Source organism: Astatotilapia calliptera, chromosome 18 (genome assembly GCF_964374335.1).
Source record: "Astatotilapia calliptera chromosome 18, fAstCal68.1, whole genome shotgun sequence".
Classification (NCBI taxonomy): domain Eukaryota; kingdom Metazoa; phylum Chordata; class Actinopteri; order Cichliformes; family Cichlidae; genus Astatotilapia; species Astatotilapia calliptera.
The window spans coordinates 5279470-5306803 of NC_137439.1; the positions used below are offsets into that span (position 1 = coordinate 5279470).

Sequence of the window (27334 nt, forward strand, 5' to 3'; positions counted from 1 at the left end):
GAAGATATAGGATAAAAGGTCGTGAAAACCCCTGGTTCTCCCAAGAGCTGGCAGATATCATTCATGAGCGTAATCTGGCTTGGGCCAAAGCGAGGAAAACAGGCTACCCCAGTGATTGGCTTCTTTTCAGACAACTAAGAAACAGATGTACTTCCTCTATTAAGAAAGCTAAAACAGAATATTATCTGTCTGTCACCACTGAGAACCTAAATAATCCACAGAAGTTCTGGAAAATCATTAAGTCTCTTTCAGTGAGTAAAAGCTCCCACGCTCTACCCACCTATGTTTTTAAGGATTCTGTTCCTGTTTATGATAGGAAGGAGATTATGAATTGTTTTAACAAGCACTTTATATCTTCTGGCTCTTTGTTTGACTCTCTGAACCCAGTCTCTGTAAAATCTGGCACAAACCTTCCGGTGTACACTGGTCAGCCATTTAACTTTGTTCCTTTCTCTGTGCAGGAGGTCTGTAAAGCTCTTAAACTGTTAGATCCTAGAAAATCTCCAGGGCCAGACTTACTAGATCCTTACTTCTTGAAACTGGCAGCTGATTTTGTAGCAGAGCCTCTCACAACACTTTTCAACCTCACACTGGATACGAATAAAATTCCCTCAGTATGGAAATCAGCTTTTGTTGTTCCTCTATTAAAAGGGGGCGACCCAGCAGTGTTAACTAATTACAGACCAATATCTAATCTATCTGTGCTGGCTAAAGTTCCTGAAGCTCTTGTGTGTGAGCAGTTAAAGGAGTTTTTGCACATCAATGCCATTTTATCTGAATATCAATCAGGCTTTAGGAAGAATCACAGTACTATGGTGGTAAATGATATTACTATTGCACTTGATAAAAAACAACACTGTGCATCCCTTTTTATTGATTTGTCAAAAGCATTTGACACTGTTGATCATTGTATTTTAAAACTTAGACTCTTCCAGTCAGGACTCTCTTAGAGAGCAGTGGCATGGTTCTCAAACTACCTCAGTAACAGGACTCAGTGCATTAAATCTGACGGTCTATGTTCTGACTTTGTTACAGTGCACAACGGAGTGCCACAGGGTTCTGTATTAGGTCCCCTTCTATTTATCATTTACGTAAACAATCTTAGTCTACATGTGCCAGATGCAAACTTGCACTTCTATGCTGATGATACAGTTATTTACAGCTGTGGTTCAACTCTTGTCCAAGCCATCGACTCCTTGCAGAAAGCCTTTTCTGCTGTCCAGCACTCATTACATCAGCTTAAACTTGTTCTCAACGCAGACAAAACAAAGCTCATGTTGTTTTCTAAATCAAGGAGACGAGCCCAAACAATCCCATCAGTAACCACTCTTGAAGGTAATAAAATAGAGTTGGTTCACACCTATAAATATCTGGGAATCTTAATTGATGACTCGCTTACCTTCAAACCACATGTAGAGAATCTTGTGAAAAACCTGAAGTTAAAACTGAGATTTTATTTTCAAAATAAGTTGTGTTTCTCTTTTAATACAAAGAAGCGGCTTGTTGCTGCAACATTCTTGCCTGTGCTGGATTATGGTGATATTCTATATATGAATGCTTCTGCTCAATGTCTTCGAATGGTTGATTCTGTGTATCGTGCTTCTCTGAGGTTCATCACTAACCGTAAATTTCAGACTCACCACTGTGAGTTATACTCTCAGGTAGGATGGCCTGCTTTGGTAAGTCGGAGGAACTCTCATTTATACAGTTTTATATATAAGGCGATACTTGGGTTGCTGCCTTCTTATATATGTTCCCTGCTTGTAATGAAACATGCTGGTCGGTATTCTCTTCGTCCGCATGGTTACTTGTTGCTTTCTGTTCCATTTGCCCGAACTGAACTTGGTAAAAGAGCTTTTGTCCATTTAGCACCCTTGGCCTGGAACAAACTGCAGAAGGAATGGAAAATGACTGAATTCATTTCATTAAGTGATTTTAAATCTAAACTACGAATCCTTGAGGCCAAGTCCATAACATGCAACTGTTTCAATTAGATTGATTGTCATTTTAACTGACTTTTTATTTTATTTGAATTTTATTGAATTTTATTTTTTATTTTATTTGTATTCTTTCACTTATTGTTGCATGTGTGTTGTTGCTGCCTGTGTTTGAGTAATTTCTGTAACTGTGAGACATCTGCTGCTGCCTATCTTGGCCAGGTCTCCCTTGAAAAAGAGGTTTTTAATCTCAATGGGATCTTCCTGGTTAAATAAAGGTTAATAAATAAATAAATAAATAAAAAATGGACACTGTACATGTACTGTACAGCACGGCCCCTCCTGAGAACCCTCAATGTCTACATGCATTTAAAACTGGGTGGTGGGCACTATGGAACGCCAGGACTGCCATAATGAATTAATTAAATACATCATTAAATAATTAATTAAATGTGGCAATAATTAATTAAAATTGGAATTAATTAATTAAATAAATAGTTATGACACATGTAATTAATTAGTTATTGACACATTTAATTAATTATTTATGTATTTCACATTTTAATTAATTATTGACACATTTAATTAATTATTGACACATTTAATAAATTATTTAATGCTATATTTATTTATTTCATTTTGGCAGTCCTGGCGTCTGGCTCTCATCTTGAAATAATTTTATCTGTCAGCCTCACCCATCAAACTCAGGGGGCGGGGTTAATGCTGCCCATGCAGCTTCTCTAACATTTGATTGGTTGCCGTGCAAAGTAAGTCAAAACAGGTCGATCCTAGATAATCGATTGCTTGTGTAGACTTGGGGCAGCCAGGTATCCCAGAATGCATTTGAAATCACAGGCAGCAATGGTGGTGGTGTAGTTTTAAAATATCCCGTTTTTCTGTCACCAACTACACTTTTAACAGTGTTTTAGCTGCGAATGTCGCGCCGTAATCTTCACATGTCTGGTCAGGTTGTCAACATAGAACATGTTTGCAAAAGTGCTCAGATGTTTTCAGAGATTTCACTAGCTCTGCTAACAGTTAGCATGCAGAGTGCACCGAGGGGGTTACGTTAACCGGTTTGTTTACATATTCCACTCTCCGTGTTCCACATGTTGCATTCGCAGATTCTCATTTTCACCGAACGATCGTCTCTTTCCGCCTGGTCTTGTGTCTCTGTGCTTCTGTAACATAAAGAACGAGCTGACATTTTTCTCACGAAACCAGCGATCAGCTCAACAGACCCTCAGTTTACCTGCATGCAGACGGAGGTCAGACAACAATTTTACATGTATGATCTTAAAACAGGACACAGCCACTATACGTGCTGCACAGTAAAAAATGGAGTGTCAATATTTCAGTGTAAACCTATTTTAACCTAGAGAGAGTATATACAACTCTGTGAGGAGTAAACCAGCTCTAACGTCAGAGTTAAAAGTCAGTGTAAAGTTCTGTAGACACGGAGTGAAGACATAACTCCACACAGTGTTGATTAGTACCAGTCCGCAGGCGTGTGCGGTCTGAGAGCTACCACAGTCAGGTAAGTTAAGTTAACATTCCCATACTGGTAACATTGTTTAGTAAGTATTTTTAAACTAAATAGCTCTTTATAGTTACACTGATGTCGAGTTAGCAGCATTTACCCATAGGTTTAATGATATTGTCGAGTAGCTACATGCTAACCATTGCTAAAAGTTCAAATGTTCGTTATATTCTCACTGAGTTAAGATTAACCTAAAACATGTTAACTATGTATTTCTTCTAAGTGCAGCTTAGATAATATTATTGTCACATGTCTAATGGGATAGTTTTAGCAACTAAATTACCGTTTATTAGTAAGCTAATAATCGCTAATTAGCTTCGAAGGAACTATCAGAAAAAGTGGGTAACATTACAATAAAGTTTACTCTACTGATTTATATTCTTTTAAGCAAATGCCAAAGGCTTACACTAATTTAGAATTAATTCAGATTCTTTTATATAAATTAATTGACAGCAATGTTAATGATATGTTAATATACAGTAATTGTTCACAGAAATAAAGCGAATTGCAGTAAGAGCGACCAATACTTGATAAGTAGACTAAAGTTATTAAACAATATTAGATGTTAGTCACACTTGGTCCATTTGCAGTAACACTGGTTGATAAAGGATCTTTATTAGCAGTTAATCTGTTACTTATTTCTTCATGCTGTAGCTGTTAAGTAATATTGACTTTTAACTGCTTCTATTTTGTATAAAAACTAAAGCTCTAAAGTACATCCACAGTTTTAAACTCTTTCCTTTATTATTTTTTTCTCTTTTGTTTTGTGAACAGAATATGTTGCTGCGTGTTTTGTTTGGTGGGGAGCAGAAGTATGTTAGGCTGTCTGACCTGGGCCCTATTTCAGAAAGCCAGTTTAGTGCAAACTCTGAGTAAGTATACCCTGAGTTAACGAAAACTCTGGGTTTTCGGTTTCACAAAGCGAGTTCAGATGAATCCTGAGTGAGTCACTATGACGACACACTCCGTGAAGCTAACCTGCCCCCTAGCAGGTTTACCACAACTAACCCTGACTGTCTCCGCCTCTTTGTCGGAAACCTGACAGTAGGAAGTGTCGGACATGGCGTGCCCCTACCTCGAAGAGCCAGTAGATGTTGAAGCCCAAATTCTCCGCAGAGCTCTCCGCCGGGAGAGAGTGATTAGAGCGCGTTTGGACATTTGATCATTTCCTGATGATTTTCTGTGTGAACGTTACCGTTTTTCAGCACAATCTATAATTCATTTGAATAACATCCTCAGGCCTAATATTGCTCATGTGACACATCGCGGACATCCTCTCAGTTCTGTACATATTATTTGTATTGCACTTCGTTTTTTTGCAAACGGGAGCTTTCTGTATAATATTGGTGATGCTGAGCACGTTTCCAAGGCTACCGTCTGTCGGGCAGTCAGGAATGTTACAGTTGCACTGAAACGTCTCCTGTACTCGTCTGTGGTGTTCCCCGGTCATAGACCCACAAGATTTATCAAAGAGGGATTCCACAAAATTGCAGGTATCAGGATGAACAAAACTCAATTCATGATGTGGTGATACTTGAACTACTACTTAAATTTTACATTTATTTTCAGGGTTCCCAGGCGTGATTGGCTGTATAGATGGCACTCACATTCCAATCATTGCTCCTTCAGTAAATGAAGGAGACTATGTGAACAGGAAGTCTTTCCACAGCATTAATGTACAGGTACATAGTTCCCTGTAGCATTTCAAACTAACAAATTATTTCATTATAGTAATGGATGCTAATTTGTGTTCTCTGCACTGTGAAGATCATATGTGATGCTGCCAACATTATCACAAATGTGGAAGCCAAGTGGCCAGGCTCTGTTCATGACTCACGAATTTTTTGTGAATGTACACTGAGCACAAAATTTGGACATGGTGAGTTGAAAATACTTTAAAATATATAAAGACCAATTGCTACAGGGACATTTGAACTGAAGTGTACCCTTCTGTCTTAGGAGAGTTCACTGGCTACTTGCTTGGTGATAGGGGGTATCCATGTTTACCCTATTTGCTTACCCCTTACCCTGACCCTGAACCGGGCCCACAGCAGCGATATAATCTGGCTCATTGCAGGACAAGAGCCAGAGTTGAAATGACTATCGGAATGCTTAAGGCCCGGTTCCAGTGCCTGCAAAGACTCAGGGTCACCCCAGAAAGGGCATGTGACATTATTGTGGCATGTGTGATTCTTCACAACATTGCCACAATTAGAGGAGAACACTGTCCTTCTGAACCAAACATCAGCAGTGATCCAAACCATGAACATCCTGACCCTCCCACGGACATACAAGATGGAAGAGCAGTCAGAGACACCATATGTCACAATCATTTCCTTTGACCCATCATCTCAACATGTTGAAAGAAGAATAAACAGATTTTTTGTTCAACTGGCTTTATTGGTCGCCTGTATTTCCTGTACACAAAGTATTAATAAGTATATTATTATGTATAAGTATATAACACTGAAATAATTCGTCCATCTCTGACCACTTCACCCACCCTTAACTGATGTTCTAGCAGTAAAATCTCAATCTTGGTCTTTTGGATCTGCTGCTTGAAGTGTTCCATTTCCAAGTCACATTTTTTTATTTTCTTGATCAAATGGGTCTTGTACAGCTGCTTTACAGGGAGCTATTGAAACACAGAAAATAGCATTGACATTCATAGTACATGCCTACTTAGGTTGGTTGTAAATCAGTGCTGAACATCTTACTGAGGAAAGGTTTGTTGGAGACGTGGCTGGACCCTCTTCCTCTTCATTTCCATCATCACTCTGTTAGAGACATAGAAAGTCCATGGTTTTATTATAGTACCACATTTTATTCAATTGTTATATTTTCCATTGTAAGATGTAAACCTCATAAAGTGTCTCTGTTGCTTCCTCCTCTGTAACAGCTGTCAATGTTTCTTCATTATTTTCCTGTAGTAAAGAAATTAACAACATTGCTGTTCTACTGTAAACTCATATAATCTGTGGAGTATTAAGAGTACTCATAACTGCATGTTGGTCTGGCTCAACAGGAGGCTGCACCAGATGCAGTACACCATCACCATCAACTGATAGAATATGAGGTTTATACAGGTCACTTATAACTTACAAGGGACCAAATGGCAATTAACAAACATACCAATCACCTTACACTTCATTGTCATTATGCTCTCAAAGACAACCAAGACTGAGGGAAGGCAAAATCAGTAGGAAAATAACTTCACTACAAAATAATTCATTATGGTAAAGAGTTTATCAAATGAATGAGTAGCACTGCAAAGGTGACTGTGAAGAAAGGATGTATGCACATCATGTATTATTTTGAATTTACCTCTTATGTAGGCACTTGTGTCTTGCGGGGTTATTGACTCAGAGGATGTCCCCGCAGAGATGCCTTCAGCCACAGGGCGCCCACTGTTTTGGCTGAGGGCCAACTGCTCAGCCTCTGTGAGTGGTGGTGGTGGAGGACCCCCACCTGTTTTTCAGGCCTCTGCTTTTTTTCTGTTGGCTATAACGGGTCACATTTGAGCATACAGAGTAAGCAAATATGTACTTGTAATGTGCTCAGATAATTTCAATAAGTGCTTACAGAAGGAAAATTAATGTAGCCTCTAACTGCAATTGATTTACATGGGACAAACAGACCAAGCACTATGGCTCATAATACAATTACACCTCACCTGTTTGGACTATATTTTTATATTTCATTTTTACTTGCTGCCAGGAACGTTTGGGGCCTGTTGGGTTGCACCTGCGCTCACATCACGTCACAAAATAAAATGTATAAAATAAAAAATAAAATAAAAGAACGTGTTAAATGGGTGGAAATCCCTAGATCAATGTTTAAAGTAACACTCACGCATTGACTCTGTCGGCTATGTTTTGCCATGCATGCTCCCTTTGTTTTGCAGCTGAGGCTGTGTTACTTTTTTTCCGCAAAATTTGCATGTTATCGGCATATGCTGCCATCAGAATTTCGGCCTCAAGCGCTGTAAAATACATTGACCGCGCCTTCTTTCCCTCCGTCTCCATGGTGACTCGCTTAATCTGTGCTCCACTAATCAGGGCTTTATGTATCCTCGTGCGCGCGCTTGACTTGGGGTTAAAGCAACTCCGCGTTGATTGAACTAATTGTTATCAGCCTTTCTGAAACCGAATATTCCGAGTTGGACAGTTCGGGGTTACTCAACCCTGAGTATCGTTTTTCACTCTGAGTTTTCTAAACCGGCTTCCTGAAATAGGGCCCTGACATTTGATGCTTTCATGAAAGAAGGTTAGAATATCAGGATAAAACAAGATAACAACGTTTACCTGGTCAATAAACAAGCTTAATTATATTCTAAGTCAACTACCTAAGTTGATAATTGTTTCTACTTCAACAATGAATGAGAATTACCTATATTCTTAAGCTTCATCTCATCAATATTTTGTGAAGACATAGCCTTACTCTACCATTTGATAAGAAAATGCATGGCCTTTTTTTTTTTTTTTAACAATTTCTGTAACATTTCTTTTCTCTTACCTTACTTCAGCGTGCCTAAAATTTAACATACCAGAAGGCAGACAGCTAGATATGAAGGTGTTTGACCAGTCTGACACAGAAGTAGACGCAGAGGTGTTTGAAGAAATAGTGAAGGGGTCACCTGTAACCTTCCGAGTCATGCTGAGCAATGAAGAACTTGGTAATCACTCACATACGTATATGTTTATATGAAATTTAAAGGTTGAGATTGAAGCATTAACAGTTAAATTTAATGCTTCTGCTTTGGTCATGTTCCTTAATGCACAGGTGTATCTCTGTCATCATCATCTTCTCCATCGGATGATACAATCATTCTAAACTTCACAATGTGTGAACCTCCTGAAGAAGCAGCAACCACTGAAGGAAGACAACCTAAAAGGCCATGCCATATAAACTATGAGGCAAAAGCTGTGGGTAGTGAACATTGTTAGTCTAATTTGCATGTTTGATGTGAAGTGTTTTTATGTAATCGTTTTCCAGTTTTTCTCAAGGTTTAAAAAATTTCTGACTTCATATTTTATGTCTATTTAAGTTGATTGAAAAAATCCTAACAACAAAGCCTGGTGGTGAACACATCATACAAGAGTATGCAAAAACCAAATCTCTGACAGATGCAACTAGAAGACAGATGATAAACATACTTGCTGCTGAGATGACAGAAGCACATGGGTAAGAATCATAAATGTAGTCTATAAAGAAACATTTTTAGTATTGTATTATTTTTAATTGTGATGTTCAATGCCAATTGAGTGACGGTCATCACTGAATTTATACATTAGGACATCTCCCCCTAAAAGTGTAAGAGTGATGTATGCGCAGGGGATTGTTGCTCTGTTTCCATATCTGGAAGACCCATATTCACAACATGGATATGTAAGTAAAGGGGACTTTGCAACATTAAACACATAGTTGCCCTCAGAAATGTTGATAACATTCTGCTTGTATTTAATTACATAAGAACATTACTATGATCCAGAGAGCGGTTCAGGATACCTTGCGTGGCGGTTGAAGACAATTCAAAGAAAAGCTGCAGAGGAAAGAAGTGTCTCACTTTCCAAATCTCCTAAAAGTAAGTTCACTTGTGATTTAAATGATTCTGATCTAATTTGTAGGCAGGAGTCAATCAAATTGTTTTTTCTTAAGTTGGCGGGCCAGGCCGTGGTCGATCCAGACCACTCACCACTGAGACAGTGTTATCAGATGAGGATGTAAAAGCAGCTATTGCTCTTTTGAGACACTCTGCTGATGAAGACACTATCCGTGAAAAGATGAAAGCTACCTTCATTTATCGGCATTCAATGGTCAGCGATGATAAGAATGCAGCAGATGTCTTCATAGTCTTCCCGCGGTTTCTGGACACACCAGGACTGGTAAGACATCTTCATTTGTTGAATCACTGAAATATTCCATGCAGCTTGCAATTTCACTCATTACACCTCTTATCTTCTATTTTTGCATTATAGATAGAACAAGATTTCAGACTCCTGTTTGATGAGGTCACTGCCAACAAATTCTTGGAGAGGTGGCCCATCGATCTCAAATCAAAGATTGTAAAGGAAAGTCATGGACTTGTACCCACCTCGGAGCTCTTGGAGTTGATGTGCAATGCTGAGTCAGCTACTGAAGTTGAGAATGGTATGACTGACTGTTTTTATTTGCCATTGTTGGTTATATAGGCAATTCTGTCTATCGAATGTATTTTTGGAGTAATTCTTTGTTTATTCGTCTGTAGGCTGGGACAGTGACATGTCTGCTATCTTGCTGCTGCTACATCTGCTACCGCCATCTGCACAAGGGTGAAAGAGACCAGGAAAGATGTCTGCATCTCAAGCTGTCGATAACCTCATCAAATTCCTAAAGGTATGTTATTTAAAATATATATTCCATCACCGCCATTGTAATGTACAGTAAGGTGATCTAATCTAATGGGATAGTCACTAAATACTGCTGTTTAATGTGTTGTTGTAGGCTGGAACCAGTGTACAGCAGCATCTAGACAACATCACCTGAAGCAGTCAGCCCTACCTTCTTGCTCAGGGACCCACAAGAAGCAGCATCCACACCTTCTTCATTGTGATTGACAAGCATGCACTTCCATGTAAAGCGACAGGTTCAGTAGGAGCCCTTGATGAACTCTTTAAGGCCCATTATGTCTTTGATACGTCATACAGTTCATCCCTGACCAACTTTTTCACTTTTCTGCAAACAACCATTTACAACATTGATGTTGGGGAAACAAAGGAAACTCCCAGAGTTGCGAGCAAGAATGGTGCGTTAGTATCCATTGAGATCAAAATAATGAAGTGCTTTCTTTGCAAAAGTGATCATGGTAGACCAAACAGCCTTGTAAAACACCTTAAGGTAATTCATGGTCTCTGTACTGGGAGGACACTATATCTCAAATGTGGCCAAGTGGGATGCTCACGTTCTTTTAGTAGTTTTTCTGGCTTTAGAAAGCACCTGAACAAATGCCACGTAAGCAGTTCATTTGATTCTGCAGAACTAGATTTTTCACCAGTTCAAAGTGTTACGGACACAAGTACTACTGCTAATGTTGATGTGGTGCCTGAACATTTAGAGCATAGGTGTCAAACTCTGGCCCGCGGGCCAGATTTGGCCCGCAGCCTGATTACATTTGGCCCGCGAAGCCATACCAAATTACTATTAGAGCTGGCCTACTGGTATTATACAGTTAATATATATATATTGTTTAGTATTAAGCTTTGCTTGTTCCATATTCAGGTTTTCAGCAAAACTTGTTTGAGTCCATAAAAAAAGATTCATTCTTATATCTAGAGGAAGATTTTTTTTTTTCAATAAATATTAATGTTAGCCCGCGACTTTGTTCCAGTTTTGAATTTTGGCCCACTGTGTATTTGAGTTTGACACCCCTGATTTAGAGGCTGAGTCGGAATTATCTTCAGCAGACCTTGTAAATAGTTGTGCAGCTGTTATTTCTGATCTAAAGGCAGCAGGTGTAGGCCAAAGTGTAGTGAATTCTGTAGTGAATTCCATGGAAGAGATTGTTCAAGATATCCAACAACATGCTAAAGAAACAGTCATTAAGCATGTATTTAGTAATGAAAGAGAAACAGAAATGTGCAAGAAAGTTGAAGCATGTTTTGATGAGTTAGAGAATCCTTTCTCAGTTCTTAATTCTGAGTACAAGAGGTCAAAATATTTATCAGACAAGTGGGAAACTGTAGAACCAGTTGAATGTGTAATTGGCTCAAGATTTGACACAAGGCGAAATAAAAAGACTGGAACATATGATCAGGCAGTTGTTCAAGATAAATTCATGTATGTTCCAGTTTTATCAACATTGGAATCAATATTTAAGAGTCAGCATGTTGGAGAAATGTTGAAAAAATCAGACACTTGTGATTCAAGACGCAGAGATATTTGTGATGGATCTCTATTGAAGACACGCCCTCTTTTTTTCAACAGAAAAGCACACAGTTCAGATCCAAATGTTCTATGATGACTTTGAGGTTGCAAATCCTCTTGGTTCCAAGCGAGGTATTCACAAGTTGGGTGCAGTATATTTTACCTTAAGAAACTTCTCTCCCAAATGGAATTCTTTTTTGGCCAACATACACCTTTGTGCCTTATTTCATGCACAAGATCTGAAACGTTATGGTTTTAGTGAAATTCTTGTTCCTATTGTTCGAGACATTAAAGTGTTAGAGAGCGATGGTATTGAGATTCCACTATTCGGTGGTTATGTTCGTGGTAGTGTGGTACAGGTCACTGGTGATAATTTAGGCTTACATAGCTTGTTTGGTCTGGTGGAGTCTTTCAGTGCAAGGTACTGTTGCAGGTTTTGTTTAGCTGATAAAGATGACTTTCAAACAGAATTCTCTGAAGATTCCCCCAAAATAGTGTTGCGCACCAAAGACAACCACACTGCTCACTGTCAGGAAATGTCTAATAATCCATTGCTTCCTTATGTTTTTGGTGTAAAGAGTTCATGCTTATTGAATTCACTGACATATTTTCACACAACTGAGAACTTCTCAGTTGATGTGATGCATGATGTTTTGGAAGGAGTGGCCCAGTACAAACTGAAGTTATTGTTTTTGTATTTAAAAGAACAACATCTTACATTGGGAGAAGTGAATTTGAGAATACAAAGTTTTGATTATGGATTCATGGAGAAAAACAATAGGCCAGTAGCTGTGAATTTAGGTGGAGAGTCTAATGATCTGGGACTGAATGCTATTCAGACATGGTGCTTACTGAGGAATGTTCCCCTCATGTTTGGAGATTTGGTAACCTCTACTGACCAACATCGGGGCCTACTACTTTTATTACTACAGATAGTTAACATTGTATTTTCTCCTATGTTATCTCAAGGTATGTGTGTATATTTAAAACATTTGATTGTGGAACACCACAAACTGTTCAAGATGTTGTATCCCCAGAAAAAACTTTTACCAAAGCACCATTTTCTTATCCATTATCCTCGCTGCATCCAAAAAATAGGGCCTGTACTTCATAGTTGGTGCATGCGCTATGAAGGTAAGCACAATTTTTTCAAGAAACTGCTCAAATCATTCAAAAATATCACCAAAACGCTGGCCAAAAAAACACCAGAATTATATGGCATACATTTGGCAATCTTCAACAACCTTTAGTCGGTTAGACATTGGTCCAGGAAAAATGGTGTCTTTAGATATGGTAAAAGGAGGTTCTGGAATTGCAATAGCAATGCAACTGCCCAATAGAGTTCAAGTTATGAAAGTGAACTGGGCTAAACAGAATGGTATTGTTTACCGCCCGCATTTGGTTATTTGTGGCAAAGTAGTGTCTGAAATGCCTGTGTTTTACCAGATTGAGTCAGTTCTGATAATACATGAGAAACTGGTACTTCTCATTTTGCCATTATGTACAGTAGCCTTTCAAGAACATTTCCATGCTTATGAGTTGACCAGGACAAAGCAAGATTTAGTTGTCTTTCATGTTGACAGCCTGCATTATCCCAGGCCTTTTGACATACAATTGTCGTATGGAGTGAATGACAACTGTCATTACTTACTGTCATTTGTAAGAGTTTGTTATGCTAATAAATGCTGTTACTGTAACCTGTATGTTTGTAGTTATTTTCATAATATAGGATAGATCACAGCCATTTAGAAATATAGCATCATATGATAAATATGAAAAAATAATGAAAATGAAATATTATTACACATTAGAGTGAACTTGGACTAAAAATAACTCTATAAAGTGAAATCATATTACTCTAAACAGTGTGAATAACCCTCAGTGTTAAATATTTTTACACATTTTGTTGTTAATTTTGACACTAAACTGAGTAGAATTAACACTAAAAAGTTAACACTGGCCATAGAGTAAATTTTACCCTAATTTTGAGTGGGACCAAATGTTATCTGAAACAGAGTTAAAATCAACTCTCTAAGTGTAAAATTGACAGTTTTTTACTGTGTGGCCTCATATCAAATGTGAAGGCAGAATGAGTCTACGTTTGACGTTTGTTTATATCTAATCTTCCTTTTCAAACATTTAAACAGCAGCGAGTCTGCAGCTGAGGGAACACAAACTCAAATTGTCGGAACAGGTTTGCTCGTTTCTTGGATTCATTTGGTGATTTATTAAATGTATAACTGTTATTCTAATCTGCTGCTGGGTCTCTTACACTTTTCTTTATGCTGTATATTTTCACGTCTCTGGAATAGTTGGCAGTTAGTCAGCTGGGAAACTCTGCATATCGTGGATATGCTGACCTCGCTCCGTGGTGTACAGGGCCGTTTACCCTCATGATTAATATTCACAATAAAAATATTAGCCGAACATCATGAAGTCTGTATGTGTTTCATAGTGTCGAACAACCTTTGTACAGTTAAAGCCAGCAGTTACTACATGACAGAAACACCAACGTTATCTCTTTTATGCGTTTATACACAGGTCACGCTGATTACTGAACAAAAACCCAAAGATCAGATGTTAAACAGATTTATTTGCTCTCTCTCCTCCTTAAACATGTTTTTAATGTTAGTTATAATTCAGAATTGGCGACTGAAACACGTAGGACACATAAGAACATCAGGAAATAAAACACCGATAAATATAACCTCAGTAAAAGAAGTCAGCGGGGGTTACTACAGCTGTGTACCGGGGCCTGCGCTTTGTCGGTGGGATTGCTTGCGAGGCGAGCGGGTCTATCCCACGCTTTGCCGTGAGACTGGGCAGACGTCTCCGAAATCATCGAAGCACTTTTGCAAAGAGGCTGTATCTTGACAAACTGACCAGACACATGAAGATTAAACCACTACATTCTCGGCTAAAAAAATATTAAAACGGTATTTGGTGACACACAAACAGGGTTTTTCAAAGTTCAGTTCTGTTAGCTTCCACATGCCGGTTGTTGTGTGCTAGAAACAATGGCCACCAGGCCTAAGCAATGGTTTTGACTTGATCAGCGTTAACCCCGCCCCCTGAGTTTGATGGGTGAGGCTGACAGATAAAATTATTTCAAGATGAGAGCCAGGCGCCAGGACTGCCAAAATGAAATAAATAAATATATCATTAAATAATTAATTAAATGTGTCAATAATTAATTAATTAAATGTGTGTTGGCCCTGCGACAGACTGGCGACCTGTCCAGGGTGTACCCCGCCTCTCGCCCTATGACAGCTGGGATAGGCTCCAGCGCCCCCCGCGACCCTGAAAAGGATAAGCGGAAGCGAATGGATGGATGGAATAATTAATTAAAATGTGAAATACATAAATAATTAATTAAACGTGTCAATAATTAATTAATTACATGTGTCATAACTATTTATTTAATTAATTAATTCCAATTTTAATTAATTATTGCCACATTTAATTCATTATTTAATGGTATATTTAATTAATTCATTATGGCAGTCCTGGCGCTCCATAGGCACCAGCGCCAGAGGTGAGGTTGAATACAAAGACTGTCCTCTGGACACCGTATAACATGCCCGATCCCAAGGCCCTATATGTATGTGTTATGAGAGTGTGAGTAATGTGGATGTCTAGGTTGTGGAATAAAATCAGTCTGCTGATAAAACAGTGAGCACAGTGAGAAGATCTTCACTCAGCTGATCCATCTCATCTCATAAAATTGAGGCACAGGTGACCAGGAGGGGACAGAGGGGGAACGACCTTTTATTGCTTTTTTCTACAACAATTTCTTAGTTCAGCTGCAGTATTTGATATCCTGTAATGACTAAAATGATAATTTAAACAAATTTACATAAAAAGATTGTCTTTTAAATGTTAAGGTTATTTAACAACTTTAAAGGCTGAGCAGTGCTATTTTTAAATGAAAAACTCACAGGCTCACATGTTCCAGGATTGAATTAGTGTCTGATAACCCTCCCTCTTCCTGCTCTCTAACTCAGCACCTCCTCTCTGTCCACATGTTCCCTTGTTCCCTCCCCTTCTGATCTGCAGTTTGAAGATGGGTGCAACCAACATGTGGTGACGTATAAGAGCTGACAGATCCCATTCGCTACAGAAACCTATGTTGTTTAGATCAGAGCAGTTTCAGTTCTGAGGAAGTGAAACTCACACAGTCACTGACACTGTTGGGTGAAATGGCGCAGAAAAGTGTTCAGCTGGATCGAGAAACCTTCTCTTGTTCGATCTGTTTGGATCTACTGAAGAATCCGGTGGCTATTCCCTGTGGACACAGCTACTGCATGAACTGTATTGAAAGCTTCTGGGATGAAGAGGAAAAGAAGAAAATCTACAGCTGCCCTCAGTGCAGACAGACTTTCACAGCGAGGCCTGTCCTGGTGAAAAACACCATGTTAGCAGTTTTAGTGGAGCAGCTGAAGAAGACTGGACTCCAAGCTGCTCCTGCTGATCACTGCTATGCTGGACCTGAAGATGTGGCCTGTGATGTCTGCACTGGAAGAAAAATGAAAGCCTTCAAGTCCTGTTTAGTCTGTCTGGCATCTTACTGTGAGAAACACCTTCAGACTCATTATGATTCACCTACATTCAAGAAACACAAGCTGGTGGAGCCCTCCAAGAAGCTCCAGGAGAACATCTGCTCTCGTCATGATGAGGTGATGAAGATGTTCTGCCGTACTGATCAGCAGAGTATCTGTTATCTCTGCTCTGTGGATGAACATAAAGGCCACGACACAGTCTCAGCTGCAGCAGAAAGGACTGAGAGGCAGAGAGAGCTGGAGGTGAGTCGACAAAACATCCAGCAGAGAATCCAGGACAGAGAGAAAGATGTGAAGCTGCTTCAACAGGAGGTGGAGGCCATCAATCAGTCTGCTGATCAAACAGTGGAGCACAGTGAGAAGATCTTCACTGAGCTGATCCATCTCATCCAGAAAAGAAGCTCTGATGTGAAGCAGCAGATCAGATCCCAGCAGGAAACTGAAGTGAGTCGAGTCAAAGAGCTTCAGGAGAAGCTGGAGCAGGAGATCACTGAGCTGAAGAGGAAAGATGCTGAGCTGAAGCAGCTCTCACACACAGAGGATCACATCCAGTTTCTACACAACTACCCCTCACTGTCAGCACTCAGTGAGTCTACAGACTCATCCAGCATCAATATCCGTCCTCTGAGCTACTTTGAGGATGTGACAGCAGCTGTGTCAGAGGTCAGAGATAAACTACAGGACATTCTGAGAGAGGAATGGACAAACATCTCACTGACAGTCACTGAAGTGGATGTTTTACTATCACAACCAGAGCCAAAGACCAGAGCTGGATTCTTAAAATATTCATGTGAAATCACACTGGATCCAAACACAGCAAACACACAGCTGTTATTATCAGAGGGGAACAGAAAAGCAACATTTATGAATCAACAACAGTCTTATTCTGATCATCCAGACAGATTCACTAACAGGTATCAGGTCCTGAGTAGAGAGAGTCTGACTGGACGTTGTTACTGGGAGGTGGAGTGGAGAGGGATAGGAGTTTATGTAGCAGTCGCATACAAGAATATCAGCAGAAAAGGAGGGGGTTATGAATGTTTATTTGGATGGAATGACAAATCTTGGTCATTATATTGTGACAACAACAGTTTTACATTTTGGTACAACAACATTGAAACTCCTGTCTCAGGTCCTCGTTCCTCCAGAGTAGGAGTGTACCTGGATCACAGAGCAGGTATTTTGTCCTTCTACAGCGTCTCTGAAACCATGACTCTCCTCCACAGAGTCCAGACCACATTCACTCAGCCGCTCTATGCTGGACTGATGGTTAACTGGTATGGAGCCACTGCTGAGTTGATTAAAGTGAAATAGACTGAAGTCTTTCATATTGTTGTAAGTTTAAATCTGTATTTTAGTTCCCTTTTAGTTTCTCTCCATCATTATTGTGGTATTTATGTGCTGCACATAAATCAGATGTCAGTCAAACATTATGGGCAGTACCTCGACATCTTCAACATGTTGTCTTGATGTTTTTACGTTTTATAGGTGGAGCTCTTTCCTGTGTCTGTTCAGCCATGGAGACTATCAATGCTTATGGATATTTTTATTTGAAAAATTTCTCCACATGACAACATAAACTTCTCTATCTTCTAAATGTTTACTGAATATTTTTCTTAGGTATTTGTATGTTGTTGTTTCTCTTCACTGATCTTAACAGAGAAGTCTACAGACCTTCCTTTATCACACAGATTTTATTCTCATTTGTACATTTATAAAGAAAACAATTAATTACAGAGCAATAAGAAATTTTAAGAAAGTGCACTATATCATAATTTATAGTAAAGTGTATTAAAGCATCGTTAGTTAGTCACTTATTTAGTTTGGAGCTGTATCATCTGACACTGTAGAAACATTTCCTCCAGCTTCAGCACAGAATGTTAAAAACAGAACTATTAATGAGAACAAACAGTAGGAACACAGTATCAGCAAACATCATGGCTTAAAATGGAGAGTAAAAATCTAAAAAGAAATAAACAAATTAGTAAAAAGGATTTCCTGTTGACATGTTATTGGTCCTATCTTGTCTGCAGCACCTCCAGGATGCTTCTTATATGTTTCTGGTTATTTTTGCACCAATTTTAGTTTTTGTCAGTAGGAAGTTCAAGTTCAACTCAGTGTGTTTGTTTGTTTTTTTCAAACTGATGCCTGACCTTGAACACCAAACATCTGTCAATAAAGCAATGATATAAAATGCTTATATTAGTACTGAAAAACTGCATATCCACTTTACAAATATAAATAATGATATAAATCCACAGCTGAACTGGAGGAGCAGCTGATCTAGTTCACTCATGTGTTTCTGGACTAAGAGTTGGAGCAAATACCTTATGATTCAGTGATGTTTGTTTTTGTTAAATATTTTGTAGATCCAAGAGTGAGTTTGACTCATGATGATGATGTTCCGAATTAAACAAAGTTGGTCACAAATTCTTCAAAGCTGTTTATTAAGAATATATTCACTTGGACTCATGAGACAGGCTTGTGATCCAAGGGAGCCATCAACTGGACAATTACTGACATGACAACAAAAAAGCTAAGTACAGAGGGGGGAACAGAGGTGAAAATACTTGCTTTAAAGGATTGTAATGTTTCCTTTTAAAATAAGTCTCTAAGGTCAGACAAAGGGACAGAAACTCATAGCTTTCTACCAGCCCAATGACAAAACTATAAGTTGTTTTTTAACATCTACTTTTTCATCTATTTGGCAGTCACAGTGAAAAGTATAAACATTGGCACGCTTTGTCTTGTGATTCTGCTGTTCGTAAAAAATGACCATGCGCAAAGTACCAGACTTTAAGGCTTTGACTTGATGCCAATGGCCTGAGGAGGACAGTATTACCCTTGGACATGTGTAGTCTGCCGTCTACTCAATAGAAGAAGAAGAAGCGCGGAAATGGCACAACTGTCTTCAGTTTCTGGGAGAGTTTAACAATGAGAGACTGATGATGCAGAAGAAATCTCCGTGGTTAAAAACATTAAAAACAGTCGTCCAGGATGATGAGATCCGCCACTGGCTCAGACTGCTGTATATCAGCCGGAGACCCGAGATGAAGTCACGCAGCAGCAGGGACGTGCAGAGGGGGGAGGGGGCGGAGGGTGCTTGAGCACCCGCCCCTTTCCTCCAGGATGCCTCAAGTGCCCCTTTCTTGTGTTTTTTTTTTTTTTTTTTTTAAATGTGTATCTGCGTATGGAGTCCTGCCTTTGCCCCTCAACAATAAAATGTAACTATTAATCTCAATTTTGCTAAATAAAAGGATCTGGCTTGCATCAGTCACATGACTACCATTAACCAATGGTCGCCCTTGAGAACAGAGCGCGCTCGTTAAGAGCCAGGTACGAGCTCGCAACGTGCACGCGCATTTTCTGCAAGCTAGGTGGTGCGGAGCTGGAGGAGGCAAATTAATTGGAAGGTGCTGACTGCAACAAAACAGTAAGTAGGGTGTACAGCTCACATTATAGTCTATAGCAACAAATAAATTGAAATAAATGAGCGTGCTGTTTGTGCAACAGCGCGACAAACATTACATGTCCTTTTATTAACTGCATAAGTAGTGGTGGTCATTAACTGCTAGCTAACTGGGTAAGGGTGTTACAAGGGGGTCTGTAGCTCTGTCCACAGTCTTAGGGAACATGTTTTGTTTTAAAGTAAGTTACAGGACTTTTCCCTTCTTTTCTGGAGGGTTTTTATTTCACTAAAAACGATGTAATATGGATATCCACATAATTATGGATTATTATATTGTATGATATTCACCCCCCCCCCCCCCCCCCCACACACACACACACACACTTGTTTTTGAAGAAAATATATTAAGTAACAGATGATATTAGGTTTATATTTCAAATGAGATAAAATGCTGATTTTAGAGTAGTAAAATTATTGTATCTCTACAGTTTGAACATTTAATAAGCACAGCATGTGTGTGTTTTATGTGTATAGATTTCTAAAAATTATTACTAATAATATAACAAATATTCCAGAAATGCCTCGTAAGGAGAGGAGGAAGAAACAGCTACAAAAGGAGCTGTGTGAGGCTGCTAAAGGCAGTGGATCCCTCACCAGCTGGATTAAAAAGAGCACAGGTAACAATAACACATGTACCAGTTGTTGCATTGTAGAGGTATTCAAGGATAAAAACAGTAATTAAAGCAGTTGCAATGTTTTGGTTCTATAACATTTTCTATCATTACTTTATCACGGACTAGGTGCAAAAGTTGTTAAGTGTAGATAATTAAATAATAGATTGTTGTTCTCAGATAAACAGCAAGTGGAGGGTGATAGTTCAGATGAGGAGATGGAAGGAGGAAGTGAGGCAAAGACTGAGTCACAGGCAGAGCCTAGAGATAATGTAGAGGAAAGGACAAGCCAGGAGAAAGAGCCTGGAGTGAGAAAGTCAGAGAGTGAGTCAGAGGCCAGAGAGGAGGAGAGTGAAGCTAGTGAAGCCATAGAGAGGACATTCTCAAACCTACTTGGACTTGCACACCCAACTGATCCTGCCCATGTCCTACAATTCCACATACAGTATGATGAGGCCTTTATTCAAATGTGTGATAATATTGGACCCTGCCAACCAGTACTGTCATCATATCCAAAGAATGAAGAGGGACGATCATTTCAAAAGAAGTGGTATGAGAAAAATCCATGGCTAGAGTATTCTCCAAGTGCTGATGCCATGTTTTGTTTCAGCTGCCGTCTTTTCTTAAATGATGAAAAGTACACAAGTCGCAAAATCTGGAAAACGGAAGGGTTCAGTCGGTGGAGAAGGGCTTTAGAAAGGATTAAAGAGCACAGTGCATCAGAGTCTCACATGTGTGGTATGGTGAGGTGGAACTCATTTAAAAAAAAACCTTGGAGGCAGCTTTTGAAGTAGCTGACCAAGTGTCACAAGCTGCAAAAGATAAAGAAAGAGAGAGAAACAGAGAAATTTTGTCTCGTTTCATAGACATCACTCTTTACTTGGCAAGACAGGGTATGCCTTTCAGGGGAGATGATGAGACCTTGTCAAGCCAAAATCGAGGAAATTTCTTGGAGTTAGTTGAGTTGTTCAGCAAGTATGACAGTGTAATTAAATTACACATTGATGCCATAAAAGAGCGACAGGGACCTGGAAAAAGACCTCTCGTCTTGCTCCTCTCAAACAGAAGTCAGAACGACATAATTAAAGCTTTGGCCACATCAGTAAGACGTGTCATCCAAGCAGAAATTCAAGAATGTGAAACCTTTTGTGTCATGATGGATGAAACCACAGATGTGTCGCACACAGAGCAGGTTTCCTTTGTTGTCAGATATGTGCACAACATGGAAATCAAGGAGCGCTTCCTTCAGGTGTGTAATGTGGAGTCAACAACTGGAGATGCTCTTGAAAAGCTACTAATCGCTCTACTGAAAGAAAATAATCTGAAGATTGACAACATCCGGGTTCAAGGTTATGATGGGGCTGCAAACATGAGCGGGCGCTTTAAAGGACTTCAGTCAAGAATACAAAAAAAAATCCAAAGGCCTTATATGTCCACTGTCAGGCACACTGCCTTAATCTGGTTTTAGTAGAGAGCGCAAAGTCAAACATGTGTTTTGTCAGCTTTTTCAACCTAATCGAAAAGCTTTACACTTTTGTGGCAAATTCATCTAAACGACACTCTGCATTTATTAAAATGCAGGAGAAGTTGTACCCCGAGCAGTGCCCACTGGAGCTGCAGAAGCTGTCAGACACTAGGTGGGCCTGCAGAGAAGCTGCCCTCAAGACAATGAGGAAGATCCTCCCAGCTGTCATGCAGTTTCTGGAGGAAATACTACAGCAAGATCCTCCAGACTCTTCAGCAGGTGATGCAAAGATCCTTCTCAAAAGCATCAATTTTGAATTCATCCTGTGTCTGGAGATCACCTGTCCCATCTTCCAAGTGACTGCTACTGCATCTGATGCATTGCAGAAGACAGATATTGACCTGGCTGCAGCATACAAGATTGTTGATGGTGTTTTGCAGAGCCTGGACCACATCAGAACAGAGGAAGAGTTTGAGAAAATTTATGAACAGGCTAGAGAGAAGGCTGCATCAGTGGGCCTGGACCCCCCATCTGAGGTCCCTGGACAAGCTCGGAGGAGGAAATTGCCAGCAAAGTTTAAGTTTGCTGCCACAACAGCTACTGCTGATGACCATGCTTTCACAACTCCCCAAGAATACTACCGTGTTAAAGTGTTCTATGTTTTTGTTGACACAATGACACAGGAGCTTCTGAGACGCTTTAAAGGAGGAGATAATTCCACATGGGAAATCTTGAATGCCTTACATACCCTGACAGTCCCAGAGAACTGGAAAATAATCTCAACAGAGGCACACCAAGCTGTGAAGAAACTCTGCCAGTTCTATGACATTGAGGAGGAAGACAAATTACAGACAGAACTTAAGGTCTTTCATGCTTCATACTCGTGCCCCCCACCAGTCAGTGTGGCATCCATTCTTTCAGTGGTCAAAGAAAACAATGCACACCTGATCTTCCCCAACATGACTGAGCTGCTGAAGACATATGGAACACTCCCAGTGTCCACAGCAACTGTTGAGCGTTCTTTCTCAAAACTAAAACTAGTTAAAAACAAAATTCGTAACCTTTGCTCAGAGGAGAGGTTGTCAGACCTTCTTTTATTGGCAGTTGAAAAGGATGTTCCAGTCAGCCACAGTGAGGTCATTGACATTTTTCGGGACATGGCAAACAGAAAGTTATTGTTATAATTTGGGACAGGACATGAAGAGCATCTTATTCCTTCCTGCTCTTTCCAAAACATACCCTGTGTTGTTTTTGTTTTCTGATTAACACAATGTTTGATTCATCCTCCTATTGGTTTATTTTTTTACTGTTGTATTTTAATATTTGAAAGAAAGAAAGAAAGAAAGAAGATTTTACAGTTCTACAATCTAATCCCTCCCATGTAAAGTTGATGCTGTGATGTTTAAAAGGTGCTAACAGGACACCAACACTGTATGTATAGATTTTTTTTAATACATTCTCACACTACCATGACCCCTGTCTTTTGTACTACTAATATCCTGGTTTCAGTTTATTTCCCAGTTTTTAAAATCTGTTGCCTTATGGTTCCAAGCGCTGTCACCAATCTTTTTACATTTTATTTTTTATCTCAAAGCACTTGTTTAATCAGCTACCTATGGCTTTTTTAATATGTACAGTCTCAAAACAACACAGCCCTGCCCTCCAGCACTATCAGCAGCAGGAACAGCAGTAATCCCTCAACAGCAACATTGTACGCCATCAGGTAAAACAAAGGCCACATTTGCTTTGCATTGTCCACACCTGATGACAGTCATATAGAACGATGCAATTCCATATTAGATTCATCATGAATGTGAGTTGTCGTTATTCAGCCTGTTCTATCTGCCCCTTTTTTAACTTTGAGCACCCGCCCATTTAAACCTCTCTGCACGTCCCTGCGTAGCAGGTATGTAAAACTGTGATGTTCTCAATGAACTAACACAGGAACAATCTGAGCTCAGTCTGTAAGCTAACAGGCTAAAATCAGAGAGCAGCTAATCAAACAAGTGCGTCCGTTTTTTTTAAAGGTCAACTTTTAACAATAGACTTTCATGAGACACATCAAAACCAAACAGGGAGGGAAACCTTCGGTTTTCTGCACTGTGCCACAGTTCGCTGTCTGCTTCGGTTCACGACGCCTCACTCCGGGGCTACAGACAGTTCTCTGCCGCCTGTGGTGCTCCTCACCTCCGTCTGCACCCACAGACTTCCCGAGGTGGAGGCAGGCCGGCAGGGACTTTGAGAGATGGGCTTTACTTTTAAAAATAGCCCTTAATCAGGGTCTAACTCACTAAAAGATGGCCACATGTCTCTCTCCAACTTAATCTCTTTCTTTTAAGTAATTGTTTTTCATTGAAATGAAATTAATTGTTCAATAAAATGATTACATTTATAATTGAATTAAAGTTAAATGAATCAAGGTGATTTTGACTTTGCTAGTTAACAGGAAGAGAAACAAACTTACACAGGATAAAATGAAATTTGGAGCCAGCAGAAAAAGTCAGATCACAGACAAACAGAAACATTCCTCTTTGGCTAAAATAAAATGCAGATTATTGCTCATCTGCAGTTTTAATCATGGTGAATAATTTATGATTCAGCCAAGTAAGATTCTTCTGTGTGGAGGTTTTTCCCCTGTCAAAAGGCATTGACCATTACCTTCATCTAAACATGGAATTTAAGTCATGTAGTTGCCGTTGTTTGTTTTTAAAGAGGTCATAATATTTTTGTGATGGTAGAAATTTATCTTCAAAGTAATAGTTATAAAGTGAATTAATAAGACTTTCCAACAAAGAGAGGGAGTCACATGGTGCTTCTGAAACATTTGTACAAACCTCTCTCACATATGTGAGCAACATGCTCACAGTGTACAGCCCTGCTGACTGAGGCTGCACCTTTACCTGTCTAATCTTTTTCTTTTTACTTTGTTCCTCAAGTCCCACATCAACATGAAGTGTAAGGAGGAGGAAGATCTGGCTGGCCAGCAGGTCTGGAAGCAGGAGAGGAACTTCAATCTGGACCAGGAGGACACAGATCCCCCACAGATCAAAGAGGAACAGGAGGAACCTTGCACCAGTCAGGACGTAGATCAGCTTGTAGTGAAGCAGGAGACTGAAGGCATTATTATCTTCATGGTGGCTCCTACTTATGAGGAAAGTGAGCCAGAGCTGGACAGTGAACATCTCCTTTCTTCCAGCTCTCCTGAACCAGAGAGCAGAGATCAGCAAGACAACTTTCCTGTGTCAGAGAGTCAGCGTAAAACTGACACAAGTAAAAAGTTTGTGAAATGTGAGATTTGTGGAAAAACCTTTGAGTACAGATCCAAACTAACGAGACATATGAGGGTTCACACAGGTGAGAAGCCACATTCTTGCAGCACCTGCGGAAAAAGATTCAGCCTGATGATAAACTTGAAAACTCACATGAGAATCCACACAGGTGAAAAGCTTCATTCAGAGGATACAGTTACAAAGACACATGAGGATTCACACTAGTTAAAAGTGGGAGAACTGTCAGATGAAGCAGTCCACTGAGAAGCCAGATCAGAGCAGATCAGATGACCTCCTTCCTTAAAAAACTCTGTATTGTTTATTGTATGTAGGGGTGGGAGATATAGCCTCAAAATAATATTTCAAGAAACTTACATTTAAAAAAAATAATGTACATTTTATCAGCTCGGCAGGCAGCAGCATTTATATGTGTAAGTAAATGATGGATTTTCCATCTTTCTCTTCCAGTGAGCTGCTGTCACTGATGACAGCTTAGCTAATTCAAAGTGTGAAAATGTGGCCACCTCAAGGTGCTTGATATTGTAAGGTAAAGACCCAACAATAATACAATGAAAACAGAGAAAACCCAAACAGTCATATGACCCCCTATTAGCAAGCGTTTTGGCGACAGTGGGAAGGAAAAACTCCTTTTTAACAGGAAGAAACCTCCAGCAGAACCAGGCTCAGGGAGGGACCCCCATCTGCAACAAGGAAAGTTTTAAGTCTAATCTTAAAAGCTGAAGGCTCTGCCTCCCATTCTACCTTTAAATACTCTATGAACAACATTATAGTGCAATGTTAGTGACACGGCATACATGAAATATGAGCACATAAGTATCCTCAGGGGTGTTTTTCCTGGAAGTTTTAAGAAAAGTGTATTACAAGTGCTTACACTCTAGCTTAATATCCAAAATAACCTTGTAATGCGGAGCCTGCACAATTCTGTCATATAAGCAGAGGTGGAAAGTAACGAATTACATTTACTTGCGTTACTGTAATTGAGTAGTTTTTTTGTGTATTTGTACTTTTTAAAGTCATTTTTCAAGTCTGTAATTTTACTTTTACTTAAGTATATTTTTTAAAAAGTATTGTAGTTCGCTACGTTTTCAATCACACCCGTTACTGAGTAAATTAAAAAAACCATTGCACTTCGGAAATACTGCAGGGAATGATGGGTAGTAGAACAAATTGGCGCTAAGGTCACGTTAAAGATGGAGTCTGACATCGGTGTTATGGATCCAGTGAAAAAAGAAGCCCCGTCGAATTCTGCTGACCCTGAACTCGAAGAAACGGATGTGAACCCCTGGCCGTATTTAAGGGACCATTTCGGCTTCAAGTGCAAGAAAGGCAACAGCTTTATTATGCAGTGTAAGCTGTGTTTGCCCAGAGAGACCGAGTTAGCAGCTTTTAAAAATTCCACATCAAACCTGCGCAAGCATGTGGAGGTAAGTTAAATACAACTCGTACCGTTATGGTAGCAAAAAGGCTGTGTTCAAATTAATCACATTAAGTTAAGACATCTGTGAAGAACACAGATAACGTTGGTTGGTACTAGCAACTTGCTGTAATCGGGCACGTTGTTGTCCACGCAACTTACATTTTTTTTACTGGGTTGGTAAATTGCCAAAAGAAAATGTGTTTACCTACGTTTTTCCTGTTTGTTAATAATAAGAATTTATTTAAAAAAAATAGTTAAATTAAAGACAGAAGCGGCTACTTTCTTACTTAACCCACATATGTTCACACTGCAGGCAAAAGAATAACAGAGCGCTCACTTACCTTAGATTAGTCAAAGACAGCTGACTTCTGTTACTTGTTAATTAGCACTTGCAACCTCCCGTTAACTAGCCTGTTACTGTCCAATAAAAAAAACCCACGAGGTATATTGGTATAATTTACCAGCGGTAGCTATGTAATGCATTGATGTCTTATTAGGGACATCAAAAAACTTTCTCTCAAACTTAACACTGGCCTGCCTGCCTCAGCTGCCTTCGAGCGTCTCTTTAGCTGTGCTGGACTACTGTTCACTGCAAAGTGAGCAAGGATGAACTCTACTAACTCTGAAAATCAACTGCTCCTCAAAATTAACAGGAAGTTCAGAGAGTAACACTCTAGGATGGATACAAAGGAACTTTAATCTAGAGGTACAGTAGGGCAGGGCCAAGTTTAAAAAATTCAAAAACATTTTTAAAGCAGCTGCCGTTCAGTTCAGTACTTGTTCTCTTATTTGACAGTTTAGAACACATTCTCATGTGAAAGAATGATATGGTTTTGTATTGAAAACACTGTGATACCTGACGGTTTGGTTTGGTTGATTGGTTTGGTGACCATTATCCATTTTCATGTATAGACTTGCAGTTTAACTGCCACTGCACTTTAATTTGTAAAGTTTTTCTTTTCACTAAAAAAGAACTACTTTGAGATTTATATCCCACTGTCCTTTTTTGCACTACTCAGAAGCGGCTGTCCTCCTGCTGACAGAAAAGTAACTATGTAACTTTTACTCTGAGTACATTTTAAATGAGCTACTTTTTACTTTTACTTGAGTACATTTTTAGACAGGTAATTTTACTTGTACTTGA

General features: G+C 39.4%; 1 protein-coding gene and 2 long non-coding RNA genes across 4 annotated transcripts; all 3 read left to right on the forward strand.

Moving 5' to 3' along the window:
- The first annotated feature begins 3578 nt into the window (after nt 1-3578).
- On the forward strand, nt 3579-13806 carry LOC145421834 (uncharacterized). 2 transcript variants are annotated; one of them, XR_013903192.1, is made up of 5 exons: nt 3579-5159; nt 5245-5356; nt 5437-8152; nt 8260-8435; nt 10511-13806. It is a non-coding gene; the product is annotated as an uncharacterized LOC145421834 (long non-coding RNA). The 2 variants fall into 2 exon arrangements; XR_013903191.1 differs by having other exon boundaries at nt 3580-5356.
- Nucleotides 13807-15141: 1335 nt separating this feature from the next.
- LOC145421811 (tripartite motif-containing protein 16-like) lies at nt 15142-18368 on the forward strand. The gene has a single exon (XM_080292655.1). The coding sequence runs from the start codon at nt 15579-15581 to the stop codon at nt 17250-17252; it is 1674 nt and encodes a 557-aa protein (XP_080148781.1). The 5' UTR covers nt 15142-15578; the 3' UTR covers nt 17253-18368.
- Nucleotides 18369-19291: 923 nt separating this feature from the next.
- Nucleotides 19292-23206, forward strand: LOC145421839 (uncharacterized). Its single transcript, XR_013903197.1, has 3 exons — nt 19292-19371; nt 19923-20024; nt 23121-23206. It is a non-coding gene; the product is annotated as an uncharacterized LOC145421839 (long non-coding RNA).
- Nucleotides 23207-27334: the final 4128 nt, after the last annotated feature.